Genomic DNA, 15,531 nt, shown 5'->3' on the forward strand with positions numbered 1-15,531 from the left:
TTAACTTCTTGTTTTATTTTAATTTATTTATTATATTTCTTATTTAATTGGTTTGAAATTGTGAATTAATAAATTCTTATATCATATTTTGTGGCTATTATTGAAATTCATTATTTTTTTTTATTTTAACATTATTTATTTATTTATTTGATTTGTTTTTAAATTATCTATGTTTTAGGTTATCAGGATTGATAGATAGATTTTATAAATTTTATATTTTGACTTACATTTACTCATAGTACAAAATAGTAAAAAGTCTAAGGGGTTGAATTGAATTCATAGCTCGGCTGAGAATTGGAATTATTGGATTAATTGTTCTTATGTCTACCCGTCAACTCATGCGATTAAAAAAAATCCCAAAAACAAAATTATGATATTTGAATGAAAGTTTATAAATATTTGTAATTATTATAACTATTATTGTTGATAAGCTCTAAAAAGATTCGGGATTTGTCACTCCAAACCGTCGATTTTTTTTTATCTATCATTGGTCGAATAATCTCTAATAAATTTTGTCTCGCATCCCCATTTAATCTGACATGGTCACTGCTGTATGCGCGTAAATTCGGTTTTTCTCTATCTCGGTTTTTATTTTCTTTTATGTATCATATTGTTTGAATTTCGAAATCAATTTGATGCGTAGTTATTAAATTAAAAATTACATTTTTATGGTAATTTTTTGCAGTGACTTTGGAACTGTCGATAGGTTCTCGTCTCCAAATATTGATGAGCAAAAGAGAAGTTAGCGAACGGCAACAACCATGTAAGACCTTTAATCTATTATTGTGAGTGTTAAGTATGTTAAATGAAAGATCATACGATAATTCAATAGCTAAACACCTTGTACCTAACATCTATTTGGTTATGGATTCGAACACGTTGGTAAACACATTGTATTCGAGTCACCTTAAGGGAATTTGGGGAACCAATGATTTTTGAATTGTACTTGACTTTTGGTAGATTGTTAAAATTGTTAAAATTATTTACTCATTTTTATAAATGAACTATTTCATGTTAAATATATGTAACTGTGTAATTTTGGAAAAAAAGAGTGAAATGTTTTTAGTTTATAGTTCATGGAGTAAAAGTAAGTTCCCTAAATATTGGTCAAATCTTGAGCAATTGGTGCAGTATATGGGCATGTTTGTTTTCATTTTCAAATTTATTTCCAATTTTTATACTATTCATAAAACTGAGATCGTGTTTGTTTTAGGAATTTTACTTAAAAACACACATTTTTTCCTATCAAAATTTCCAATAAAAATACACTATTCATACGTTTTCCAACATTCAAACCTACTAATACTTACTAACCTATATATTTTATTCATTCAACTCATTTCTCTCTCCTTCTATTCATCTCAAACCATTAATATATACATTTTCTCCTCCAATTCCTCTATCATTATAATTTTACCCTCCCTCTCTTTTTAGCCTTATAATAATAATAATAATAATAATAATAATAATAATAATAATAATAATAATAATAATAATAATAATAATAATAATAATAATAATAACTACCACCATCATCATCATCATCATCATCATCATCATCACAATTATATTCAATGATAAATATTCTACTTTTGCACGTATTTTCGTGTAGAACACAATCAAACATATTCTCATTTTTCATATCTATATGAAACTTAAAATTGTACTTCATCCAAACATATTCTCATTTTCTACACAAAAACCAATTCATCTATTTTTTCCATCAGAAATTTTGAAAACTAGAAAATATCATTAGAAACATAAGAAAATATCACCTATGTTTCCCTAATTGTATATTTTTTTTTTTTCACTTTTTTCGTTATTGCGTTGACTGGTCAATACATTAATTATATTACAGTGTTTTTCAGTAATATTAATTTTTTTTGCTTGTTGACTAGTAAACATAGTAATACTACTGTGCAACATAGTAATATTACTGTGTAATTTTTTATTTATTTTTATATTACAATGTCTATACAGTTATACAGTAATAGTACTGAGCTGACTCGAAAAGGGGAAAAAAATATCAACAACGTTAATTGGCTGTCAACTTCGATCAATGGCGGCAAAAATAAAATAAAAACAATTCAACACTGTTAGATTCATGAAATTGGGGTTAAATTTAGGGTTTATCATATGAAACTTTAGTCAATTAAAATTAGATGGGTATTTTTTGTGTTTTGGGTAAAAGATACACTTTTCTACCTTTTTGGGTAAATGAATTTTTTGTCTCATGCCTATTAATTAAATTATGTGTAAAACTAGTTAAATGATATGTAAAACAAGTGAAAGGATTTATAGAAATCAAAATGTTAGATTGAAAGACTTTAAGTAAAACGAATAATAGGCTTGTCCTCGTGCTTTTTGATTATAGTTCCCTTGTAGGGGACTTGGAGCTATTTTTTATTTTATTTTATTTAGATCAAAATTTGTTAATTCAATTGCTTCTCTTAATTCATGCAGGGAGTGTAAACCCAATTCTTCAAAACTTCACAAACTCAAGATCACAAGTCTACGAAATAAATGGTGACATAAGAATCCATGGCAATTCATCCACCATCTTCATACCTTCAATCCCACAACACCCCATAAATTTTAATTGGACCACAAAACCTTATGCGCGGTTACACGATGACATTGCAATGGAGAGGGTAAGAGAATTCACGATAATTCACCAAACCCTAGAAAAAGTAATACCTCAATGCAACCGCAACTTCACCTATCCGGCGATAATTTTCTCATCCCGAGGATACGCTGGAAACAATTTCCACGACTACACGGACCTGCTCATTCCACTCTACTCAACTTCCCAACAATTTAATAAAAATGTAATATTTCTTGTATCCGACAAGTCTTCTTGGTGGATTTCTAAGTACAGACTAATATTACAGAATCTCTCTAACGAAACAATTATCGACATTAATAACGAAAAAGACGTACTATGTTTTCCAAGAATGATAGTTGGGCTCAAAGCCGACAAAGAGTTAAACATTGACTCTTCGGAATCCCCACATATTTCCACTACTGATTTCACCAAGTTTCTAAGAAGCACGTATTCTTTGGACAAAGAATTCGTAAACACCGATTGCAAGAAAACTCGCCCTCGGTTGCTCATCATTTCAAGAAAAGGAAGCCGACATTTGACGAACGAAGACGAAATAGCAAACATGTCTCAAAGGTTGGGATTCGAGGTTGTTGTAAGAGAAATAGGGTGGGAGGTATCAAAAATGTCCAAATTTGTGAATAGTTTCGATGTTATGATTGGAGTGCACGGGGCTGGCATTACAAACATGGTTTTTCTTCCGGAAAATGCAGTCGTGATACAAATTGTGCCATTTGGAGTGGACATTGTAGCTAAGCCGTACTTTGAAGAACCTGCGAAAGACATGAAGTTGAGGTATTTAGAGTACAAGGTGAGTTTGAACGAAAGCTCGTTGTTTGGGAGGTACCCGCCGGACAGTGAAGTATATAAAAATCCTGATGGTTTGTATGATAAGGGTAAGGGATGGCCTGTTTTTCGTCCTATTTATATGGATAATCAAGATGTTAATGTTGACTTGAATAGATTTAGGAATACCCTATTGAAAGCCTTGGAGCTTGTTTGTAGTTAAGGCTTTTCGTGATCCGATGGATTGTATATATATATATCGGTGTTGAACCATTTTGACAATCTTTATCTTTACTTATATGCTTAACACACTTTCTTTTATTTTTCGTTGATACGGGAACCCGCAGACACAAACGTAACGTTCATCTGATAAATCCACTTCTCTACTGATAAGATATTTTTAGCTAAAGAATTTATTATACATAATTTTTAACTATTAAAGATTATTTCTTGTAGTGTATTGGCATTTGTTGAGATAGTAGACTAAAAATCTTCGTTTTAATCTACATAATTGTATGAAGTAATTAATCACATAACATCTTATATTTTGATGGGAATCTGCATTCGAATATTATTTGCATTTATGTTTATTGCTTAGTCTTTTATTTTAAATGGTTGGATATAACACGCATAATATCATTTTGAAAGTTTATTTACCTAGAATACAAAGTTATTTGTTTTTGACAATATAGATGTAATCAATGTTTTGAAAACCGGACCGGACATCGACCCGGTCAAGCTACCGGGTCACGGTTGGACCGGTTCAACCGGGGTCCAACCGGGTTTCGTACATTTTTTTATTTATAATTATTTTATTTATTTAATACCTCAATTATAATGTATTTATATATTTTATTATTTTTATACTTTATTCTTCTCTGATCACTTTATAAAACAAGAATAAAAATTTATTAATTTTCTTTCACTCCTTCCTCTCTCCTCTCTGGCTCTCTCTCTCCCTTCTTTCTTCTTTCTTTTCACGCACAGCCCCCCCACCCACACATCGCCTTCTGTTCTTCCGTCCTTCTTTTCTTCTCTTCCTCCTTCTTTATTCTTAATTCTTCCCATTTCCACCCAAACATTACTTTATTTTCCCACTTATTTTTTCATTCTTTTTTTCATTTTCATTTTCATCTTCTTCGTTTTCTTTTCTTTGGTGGATAGCTATGGCAGCTAACACTTGGATTGGGTCACATACTACCTAGATCCGTTCACCAGCAACATTTTCGACAAGATTCAGTAACCCACGACGTAGATCCGACGATGCCATTTTTTTTAGCTAAAAACCGGTTTTTCGTGTTGATTTCCGGGTTACCCGGTTCATACCGGTTGAACCGGATTTGTAGTGATTGACCCGGTTTTTTGAGCATTTTGGGTTTTAACATCTAACCGGACCGGACATGGCGGCGGTTCGCGGTTGAACCGGTCGGACCGGCCGGTCCGGTCCGGTTTTCAAAACATTGGATGTAATAGACTAACCAATGCAACGAACATTGTAACACTAAATTTATGAGATTTTGTGCATAATTCCCTTATCAACCATCTTTTTATCCTAGGTTCACGAGTTATATATTTTTCGTTAATATGCTCATTCATTTAATATGCATTATAAATAAAGGAAAAATTAATGTACATGACAAAATTACCCCTAACCATTTACACCAAATTATTAATTGTAACCCCCAATTTAATCAATTTTGACCAAAAAATCCAAGTTTGACGACTTTTTATTTTTTTTCTGAAATTATTTTTTTGCCCCCGGTTTCCGGCGTTGACTTTTCAAATTTTTTTTCGCCGCCAGTTTTCGGCGTTGACTTTTATTTTTATTTTTTTTTAGCATTTTTTTTTCTCCCGTCGCTAAATGTTGATCGTAATTGTACTGTCATTAACAATAATTATAATGTCACTGACAGTACATTAAAGTAATTGTACTATGGTTGACAGTACAATTGAAGTCAGCGACAATATTATTATTTTTTTGCCTTTTTTATTTATTTATTTTGTTTAATTTGTTGACAAGTCAACATAAATATATTACTGTCATTGACGGTAAAATAACTATAAACACAATAATATTACTGTCAACCACATCAATATTATTTTTTTTGGGGTTTTCGTTTTGTTTCGGTTGTTGACGGATTAACGTAATAATATTACTGTCTACTATTGTAATATTACTGTAAACACAATAAATATTACTGTGGTTGACGGTAATATTACTGTTGTTAAAGTAATATTATCAAGGTTGTAAAAAGCGGTAATCGGGTCGGAGGCGATCAGACACCGACTCACTATTAATCGGTGCGGCGGTCATTAATTGGTGATAAATCGAAAATAAATCGGTTTTTAAAATTTAATATAATACATTTCTAGATATTATTTATAAATACTCGAAACATATATAAAAATATATTTAACCATAATTAAATCTCCATCATTATATATCCAAATAACATAATAAAAGTTGAATAATAATAAGATCATAATACATAAATCTCCTTATAAAATATAAATGAAAAGGCATTTTTTTTGAATTTACATTTATTCTTGAACATTCCTGGCATACATCATTAGTTCTTTAACAATGAACATAAACAAAATATTGCATAAACTCATATTTTTTTAAAGGAAACTACAGTTTGCACCCCTGAACTATGGAGTCTGTCACAAACACCTCCTTGAACTACAAAACGTAACAAAATGGCCCATCTGTTTTTTGGTCAAACGCACCGTTAATTGAATAGTGTAATTACTTATGTACCCTTGTGACTCTAACACGGTCTGTATTGTGTGCAGGCTTCTCATTCCTCTTACTTAGACAAAAAAGATATGTATTGTGTGCAGACTTCTCATTCCTCTTACTTAAACAAAAAAACTTTTCTCCTTCACTCAACGTAAGATCGAAATTTTCCAAAAATCTAATTTCTTCGTTGAAATTGTTCCATGGTTTAGATCGTCTGAAAGTTTTGATGTCTCAAGACATCTGAAGAAATTTGGAGGCGAAAAATCAAAAAATTTGAAGAGAGACAAAGGTTAGTGTTGCTTTTAGGCTTTCAACTGCAAATCGCGACTTGGTCAATTCCCCCTCTCTTTTTTTCGTATTTATGTCAGGGGATTGATTTAGAAACAAAATTCTTGTGTTTATGGTGTTTATTTTGTCCATTTCGATGGTAAATTAGGGTTTTCACAAAATTAATGCACGATTTTGAGAAAATTGGGTTTTGCATAAATCTTTTTCGAATTTTCGGTGAACTAATTTGATTTGGTCTTAAGATTTACTTTTTGGATTTTTGTTGGTAACTTAATTAGTATTTACCAGAACAATTTCCATAAATATTGTGATTTTTTTGTGGGGATTTCTTTATTTTGGTATCAAGATTTAATTTTGGGGTTTTTTTATCTGCATCTTACGTCCAATTGATTAATTGATTTTTTTTCTTTTTTTTAGGGAAACATGTTTTGTGATCAGCTGTATACACTTACAATTAACTATGGGGGGAGTTTCGAATCTGTTTGTGACATGAATAACAATAATCTTGTGAATTTGAGCTATAACTGGACATTTATCAATACTTGTCAAAAAAAAAAGGGATATTGCGTGGTTTATAAGAAGGAAAAAAGAGGTGAAAAAATTTCAAAGGTGAAAATAATGGAATATGATGAAGAAAAAAAGTTCTTGAAAATCTCTTTAACACACACAAGCATACATATACTAGTTTGGGGGGCAAAAGGGTCAAAAAGGGTTTCAACGGGTATAAAAATGGCTAGAAACAATAAAGTCAATGTGCCACGTCATCATCCACTAACAGATTCGAAACGAAGGGGCTATTTTGTTACGTTTTGTAGTTCAAGGGGGTGATTGTGACAGACCCCATAGTTCAGGGGTGTAAACTGTAGTTTCCCCTTTTTCTTTTATTAAAATCCCAATTTTTATTTTGAATTATAAAAAATAAAATACAAAAACCGATTTTTGACCGATTTTTGGCCGATTATTGCCAACGAGTTTGACCCGCCTTAAAGGTTTGACCGCCTCGGACCGCCTAAAACCGCCTCACAGGCAAAAAATCAATTTTTCAAATCTTTACACTAAAATCGTAAACGTTTGGGACCGCATCTACCTTGGAGACCGATTCATTGGCTGCCTCGACCGATTTTTAGAACACTGACAGTAATATTACTGTCAACCACATCAATATTAATTCTTTCGACTTTTTATTATGTTTACCTTTGTTGAACGGTCAACATATTAATATTACTCTATTTACACAATAATAATGACTTTTGTTGAATTACAATTATTGTGCTAGAGATTAATATAACAATATTATTGTGTTTAACTTCTAGATGAGTTGGAATTTAATCTCTACTTAGGGGTGCAAGTTCGAACGGATTTTCCAATTTCCGCCGGTTTCGATTCGAAAAGTTCCGATTTTGGAACAACTTTTTTCATTCCGACTTCCGAAATTACGATTTCCGAAATTTTTTCCGATTTTTTTGGATTGGAATTGGAATTATATAAAATAAATTTAGAATTTCCGATTTTCGATCCGATTTAATTCCGAAATTAATTCCGAAAAAGTCCGATTTTTTTCCGAAAAGTACACCTATAAACAGTATATATTATATAATACTTATTTTCCAAAAAATACACCTATAAGTTTTGTTTTAGGATTTTGACATAATGAATTGTTGTTAGAAGTTTTATTGGATATTATGCAGTGCTTATTTTTATTTATTTTTTTGAACTGAAATTTAGTAGTTATTAGTTTTACTTTCATCGACGTGGATGTTCTTATTTTTGAAAAATTATGAAAATTTCAGAAAATTTCGGCTACGTTTTGAAAATTTAAAGCTTATGTGATTTCCGATTTTTTTCCGAAATTCCGAAATTTCCGGGCCTTTTGGAATTGGAATGAATTTTTTGATTCCGAACATTTTGGAATTGGAATTGGAATTGATTTTGTACTTCCAAATGTTTTTGGAAATTGTCCGAAAAGGCTAATTCCGATCCGATCCATCCGACTTTCACCCCTATCTCTACTATTCATTAGTTTGACTAGAGTATGTTGTCATTTTACGAGAATCTACATTAATAAATACAATGCGTTAGATACTAACCCTCATTAGGAGAGTTGGTACCTAGTCTTTACCAATAGGGTAAAGGTCTAGGGTTCGAGTCCTCCCCCTCCTATAATTCCCCTTGTAATGGACTTGAATTTACTCAAAAAAAAAAAATGTGTTAGCTTAATTATCTAATTGATTGCGCCAGTCATCTATTCTAACAGTATTTTAAATTGTTGGGATATTTTATTCTAATTTAATGGTATATTTTTCCCTCCAAAATCGTCCAATACATTAGCCACAGTATCTAATTTATTTTTAATCTATTTATTTTTATATTTTAAATGCCAACTCATTCAACCAACCATCACATTACTTGTTGTAGCAGGTCATAGGACCAATACTCCCAACTTTTATAACTTACAGGACTAAAATCCTGATTTTTGAAATATGGTGGACTAAAACTCCCAGCTCGTAAACTTACAGAACTAAAAAACTCATTTTGCCTATATAAATAGAAACAGGAAAAAGTATGAAGCTCCATCCATATGTAAAAAATACAATTAGATTCTGTTATTTTAATATTTGAGTATTTCAAGTCATATAAAAAAACGAAGAGACGTGCAACGTACGTCTGTTGGGTGAAACACCTACACGCAAGTGCACGTATCGTACAAGTAATATAGTGGATTAAAAGTCCGGATATCGAACCCACAGAGAATATTTAATTATTTAATCCTAGACGCTAAATTCTACCAATTATTATCAAGTCCACCTTACACAGTCGAATTTAGAGAAATTAACTAAAATAAATTAAAAAGCAAATTAAAACGACAAAGCAAGAAAGCAAATTAAACACGAAAATTTATCAGAGTAAACAAGCCTAGGATTTTATTCTTCCCCCTATGTGATTATTATTTCCCCCAATTTCTTCAATTATGCAAGCAATTAACCCGGATTATTAACCTGAGATGCTAAAATAATCGTAACCCGCTTCCGCGTGTATTACGATTCTAATAATCTAGATTCAATTATTACATTCCTATGCAATTAATTCTAGAACACATCATTAAGCACAAATCTCAATAATGGCTACCTAAGAGATTAACTATATTCCTATGTTAATACCACAAAGGCTATTCTACCACAGTTCTAATTATTAACCTGATCTTCCGATTCATGCGATTAACAATAACATAAACGCACATAAAGTGGCCAGTTTCATGAACTTAATAAAACAAGTAGAAGAAATAATCCGGAATTAAAACTTGCATAAAATCATATAATTTAGTTCATAAATCCCACATAGGGTTCCAAATAAAATCCTAGAAATAAGAAAATTATCTACTCATGATTAAAGGAAAAACACAAATAAAATAATTCATAAACGATAAATCTATGCTTAGAGTCTTCGAATTCTTCGTCTTCGTTATTGCTTTGTTGCTCTCCAAATTGCGTAAAAAAGATCCCCAATTGTGTGCTTGACTTGGTCTTATATAGGGTGAAGAACTTGAGGAAGAAGGCAGTTTCCTTGTGCAATTAAAATCCCTTTACTGTGCAGCTTCGGAGTCTCGGACGGGGGTCCCACAATTTGAACTAAAACTCAGACGGGTCCCAGCTTTAAATCTTCAGAATTTTGATTTTTTAACTTTAGGCCCATATTTCCTCCAAAATTGCATTTTTGACCCCATACTTTTCCAATTCTTCAATTTGTACCTAAAATACAATAAATCAACTTTTTAAGCACCAATTATCGTTAAAACACACCAAAAGCTCAAATAAAAAGATACGATAAAGTGTAAAAATATACACTTAACAACGTCAACCTTTCTAGTACATATCGAAAGAGCTAACGAAAATGATATATATATATATATATATAAAAAAAAAAAGTAACGGATAAGGGGGTTAAATACATAACATTAGAAATTATTGGACTAAAATATAAGGAAGTAATAATTTAGGGGGCAAAGTCTAATCCAAGTTGAATAAATAAAAGAAGCACACACTTGTCCCTACCCTAGTCAACCACGCAACCTCTTATATATTCATCTCAACAACCAAATATATATATAATGCAATAAAAAGAGAGAATAACGATGAGAATCGTGGTAAGCATTAACTTATAGTGGACAACAACGTTTGGTACTCCATTTGTCTTACTAAATAGGTTGCAAGAAATCTTAGTCTGCCGGCTCTCTTCTCTGAAGCCAACCACACTATAATTCACAAATGAAAAACATAAACTTGCTGAGAGATATATATGTATATTCCCAATATTCATCTCAAACTCACATTTTAAAGATAAAGTTACTCATCTATATATAGTGCCATATTCAATCTTTAGTATATATAACCATGACATATGAGACGATATTCGCCCGGGGTTTGAGTGGTCGTCTCGAGAAGAAAAACATGGGATTTGGTGCGTTTATGGGCTGGGTCGTCATTGTACTCTTCGTTTGCGTTGTTGTCAAGCCCTATATCGGCCCTCTACCTTTTTGTAAGCACTTCAATTTTTTATTTTTCTCCAGTTTGTGCTTCAAATTATATATATGCAGCGATGGATATGCATGTCGAATTCTTGGTCTTTTTTTTTTTAACTTTGTTTTCGTTTTTGTTTTATGTGTGATTTGATTGAAATTTTGGAATTAGTATGATGCATAAAGTAGTATTCTATCTGGCCATCATCTATATATTTACCTAATTATGAAAAAACAAATTTACAATTTTACGGTACTTTTGTGCAGTGAGTTTGGAACAGTCGATAACTTCGGGTCTCCAAATGTTTATGGGCACAAAAGAAGGTGGCGAACCACAACAATCATGTAAGACTGTTAATCTATTGTTAATGTTATTACAGCAGATAATAACGATATATATATATATATATATATATATATATATATATATATATATATATGCTAAACTCAGTAAATAGTAATGATTAATAATGTTGGACATCTGTTATTAAATATAGGGTTAACTGCATTTAAAACTTAGGTCGTTTTTGCACTCTTCCCTCCAAACAAAGAAAAAAAGGTTGCACGAACATACATGAACTTATTAACTTATTTCACCGGCGATTAAAAAGTTCATTTTTGGCAACAAAAAGAAATGGCTGGAATTCACAACACGACATTCACATGAATTGAGGTGGGGTATTTGCGTGATTTCATATTCTCTCTATTTTTCCTTTTCCTTTTTCAATTAGGTCGTGAAAGAAGAGAAGGGGTAAAAGAAAAATAAAAAGAAAAAGAGAGAATAGGAAAATGACCCAAATTAAATACCCCGGTTCAAAATAAAGTGAATGTCACATGCTGTGAATTCCGGCCATTTTGGGCAAAAAACGAGCATTTTAATTTGTTGTCCGTACAACTATTTAGTAAATTTAGGTATGCATGTTCAACTTATTTTTCTTATTTGGACGCAAAGTGGAAAACGACCAAGTTCGTGGGGCAAAATGCACTTAACCCTCAAATATATCTTTCAGTGACAAAATTTTATAAGACTTTGATAGTTTAATCGTCTAATAACCACATGTCCCTTTAATTTTAATTAGCGTAATTGAAGTTTGGTAGAGGATTTATTAATTGTTAATGATTGATTCGTTAGCAATAATTGTTTTGTTGACACGGAATATTTCCTATTAAACGTAACCGTGTAACTTAGATAGTATAAATGAATGTCATTAGTTTTTAGTTCATGGAATCGAAATAGGTTTCCCAATTTATTTATCCAATCTTAAGCAAGTTTTACTTTTCTTACTTGCTGAGGTTTAATTAATAGTTTCTTGATTTGATTTATGATTATGTTTTGCATAATTAATTGATAGCTTACAAATAAAATTATTAACCGATTCGGATGTAACTAATTTTGTTGTTAGTGACTAAAGAATAAAATGCTGACTTTAGTGACTAAAGTATAAAAAATACTTGTATCTTGGAAGAGCTTTTTATATGGAGATATGTGACAAATTAGTTTTATTAATTTAAGTCCAGTTCCTTGTTCTTTTTCGCAAACAAACTCCCCCTATAACATGTACTAGAAACAAATTCAATTCTAATACTTATAAACAAATTAACTCCAACTCTTTGAATTCAATTCCTGATTTAAACTTAAATTTTAGCAATTTTGATCCTCAATCAGATTTTGATTTTCTTTTTTCTTTTGTGGATTTTTTTTCTTGTCATTACCTATAGTCAACGCCATTGACCTTTTCTTTTGCTTTATGAGAATCCTTTTTCTTTTTGCTTGATTGTTTTTTTTTTCCCTTTGTTGATCGGTCAGCACAATAACGTTACTATCTAATACAGTATGGTAATATTACTGTCTAATATAATGATATTAATATTTATTATTATTATTATTTTCCATTGTCCGGCCAACGCAGTCAGTTAACATTGTTTCAATGATTAGATTTAAACATTCAATTGTTTTTTTTTTTTTTTTTAACTATTTCGCCAGCTTTTAAAAGAAACTCTATTTCAATCATTATTTTCATCAACTTTTTTAAATTGTTTTAGTAAAATATTTCTTAAATCATACATGTATAATCCTCTTCCATGTTAGGGTTTTCCTATAGGCGATCAAACGGAAACTAATTAAAGTAAAATTTTCATTTTGATGGTGCAGGGAGTAGTATAGAGCCAATAAAAGTTGACAACTTGACAAATTCAAGATCACAAGTCTACGAAATGTATGGTGATATAATAAGAATCCACGGCAACTCATCGACCATCTTCGTACCTTCAATCCAGCAACACCCCACAAATTCTAATTGGACCACAAAACCCTATGCACGGTTAGACGATAATAGAGCAATGAAGAAGGTAAGAGAATTCACAATAATTCATCAAACCCCAGGTAACTTACCTCATTGCACCCGAAACTTCACCTCTCCGGCGATCATTTTCTCCACCGGAGGATACGCCGGAAACAATTACCACGACTTTGCCGACGTCCTCATTCCACTATACTCAACTTCCCAACAATTTCACAAAAAAGTAATCTTTCTCGTAGCCGACATTCATTCTTATTGGACTTATGAGTACAAACTAATTCTTGACAATCTCTCCGAACACCACATTATCGACATTGACAAGGAAAACGAAGTCCTTTGTTTTCCAAGGTTGATAGTTGGGCTCAAGGCCAACAAGGAGTTAAGCATTGACCGTTCACTACAATTCCCACATATTTCCACCACGAACTTCACAAACTTCATTCGAAATACGTATTCTTCGGAGAGAAAGTCCGTAAGTAATGAATGCAAGAAAACCAAAACTCGCGGCCCTAGGTTGCTCATCATTTCCAGAAACAAAACACGACATTTGACGAACGAAGACAAAGTAGCCAACATGGCTCGGAGCATGGGATTCAAGGTTGTTGTGCGAGAAATTGGATGGGAAATTCCAAAAGTAGCCAAGTTTGTGAATAGTTTCGACGTTATGATTGGAGTGCATGGGGCCGGCCTTACGAACATGGTTTTTCTTCCAGAAAAAGCAGTTTTAATTCAGATAGTGCCCTTTGCATTGGACTCCGCGGCTAGGTTTTACTATGAAGAACCAACAAAAGGTATGAATTTGAGGTATTTAGAGTACAAGGTGAGTCTGAATGAGAGTTCTCTATTTGGGAAATACCCAATCGACAGCGACATTTACAGAAATCCCGATGCTATGCGTAATAAGGGATGGCTTGGTTTTAAGTCAATTTATATGGATAATCAAGATGTGAATGTTGATTTAGATAGGTTTAGAATAACCTTGTTGAAAGCCTTGGAGCTTGTTTGCAGATAGAGAGGTTTTTGTTTCTTGGATTGTAGATATATATATATATATATATATATATATATATATATATATATATATATATATATATATATATATATATATGAGTAAACTGCAAAAACTACCCTTGTATAATCTTGAAATAGCAAAAACCCCCCTGTGATAAATAAACTAGCAAAAACCTCCCCTGTGAAATTATTTAAATAGCAAAAACCCCCCTATGGAACTATTTGAGGGTTGACTTGATATAAAAAGACACAAATACCCCTGGAGTCTTGCCATTAATAAATTTTTATATTTTATAAATATTTTAATTATTTTATTTAAAAAATAATCAATTTAGTTGTTTACTATTTTTTTTTTAATTTCTAAACAAACAAATTAAAAAGAATAAATATACATATAATATGTATATATATAAATACATTTTGAGGGACAACTTTGTCATTTCAAGTCTAAAAAATCAGCTAGGGGGGATTCTGCCTTTGACTAAATTTCACAGGGGGTTTTTTGCTAGTTTATTTATCACAGGGGGGTTTTCGCTATTTCGAGATAACACAGGGGTAGTATTTGCAGTTTACTCATATATATATATATATATATATATATATATTGGTTTTGTTAGTTAGCTTGTAGAAAATCTCCAATCATGTAATGTGGATTCTTAAAATCTAAAATTTCATAATGATACCTTTTGTCACTAAATTAAACACAAAAACTCATTTCAATGAGTAATGTAATTTTAACTCATACGTAAAAGATCAGATAACATCTGAAAATGACACAAGTATTATTCTACATACTGTTCATGAATTGTGAACTAAAAATATATTGAAGTAACTATTATTTTCATTTGAGTAGTTTCTTTTCAAAAAAATATTGAAATATAATAAAATGGAAAAATATGAACTATATGATTGGAAACTCAATATCTTCAACCATGAATGCAAAAAATTGCTTGTTCAATGATATATATTTTAGCAACTATATCGTATTTTTACTACAAGAAAAAATGAAATTACTGATGCTATGACACTATCAAAAGTTATTTTGCACTAAAAACAAATATTAAGTGATTATAACATTTTTATGTTGTCATTAGTAATTTCTTTTGTGACGTTGTTACTTAATCCTCTTTATTGTCACTATATAGTATTCGTGATCATAGCCGTTAATTACAACCATAAAGACAATAACTGTTTGCCTAATCATATAAAATAGTGTTGTCACTCAAAATATTATTTGTTAAAGGTGTTTAGCAAGTCATATTTTAGTACTATTTTAATCGATAACTTA

The 15,531-nt window shown here is 31.2% G+C and overlaps 2 protein-coding genes across 2 annotated transcripts; both read left to right on the forward strand.

The window, feature by feature from the left end:
* The first annotated feature begins 2,518 nt into the window (after nucleotides 1–2,518).
* LOC105954900 (alpha-1,3-arabinosyltransferase XAT2) lies at nucleotides 2,519–3,613 on the forward strand. The gene has a single exon (XM_012978584.2). It carries the CDS (start codon nucleotides 2,643–2,645, stop codon nucleotides 3,609–3,611), a length of 969 nt encoding a protein of 322 aa, XP_012834038.2. The 5' UTR covers nucleotides 2,519–2,642; the 3' UTR covers nucleotides 3,612–3,613.
* Nucleotides 3,614–10,591: 6,978 nt separating this feature from the next.
* LOC105962867 (alpha-1,3-arabinosyltransferase XAT3) lies at nucleotides 10,592–14,270 on the forward strand. The gene is made up of 3 exons (XM_088817654.1): nucleotides 10,592–10,952; nucleotides 11,200–11,277; nucleotides 13,085–14,270. The coding sequence occupies exons 1-3, from the start codon at nucleotides 10,808–10,810 to the stop codon at nucleotides 14,242–14,244; spliced, it is 1,383 nt and encodes a 460-aa protein (XP_088673780.1). The 5' UTR covers nucleotides 10,592–10,807; the 3' UTR covers nucleotides 14,245–14,270.
* The last annotated feature ends 1,261 nt before the right edge of the window (nucleotides 14,271–15,531 follow it).

This window comes from Erythranthe guttata, chromosome 4 (genome assembly GCF_056151865.1).
Source record: "Erythranthe guttata isolate IM_541 chromosome 4, IM_541, whole genome shotgun sequence".
NCBI classification, from domain to species: Eukaryota; Viridiplantae; Streptophyta; class Magnoliopsida; order Lamiales; family Phrymaceae; genus Erythranthe; species Erythranthe guttata.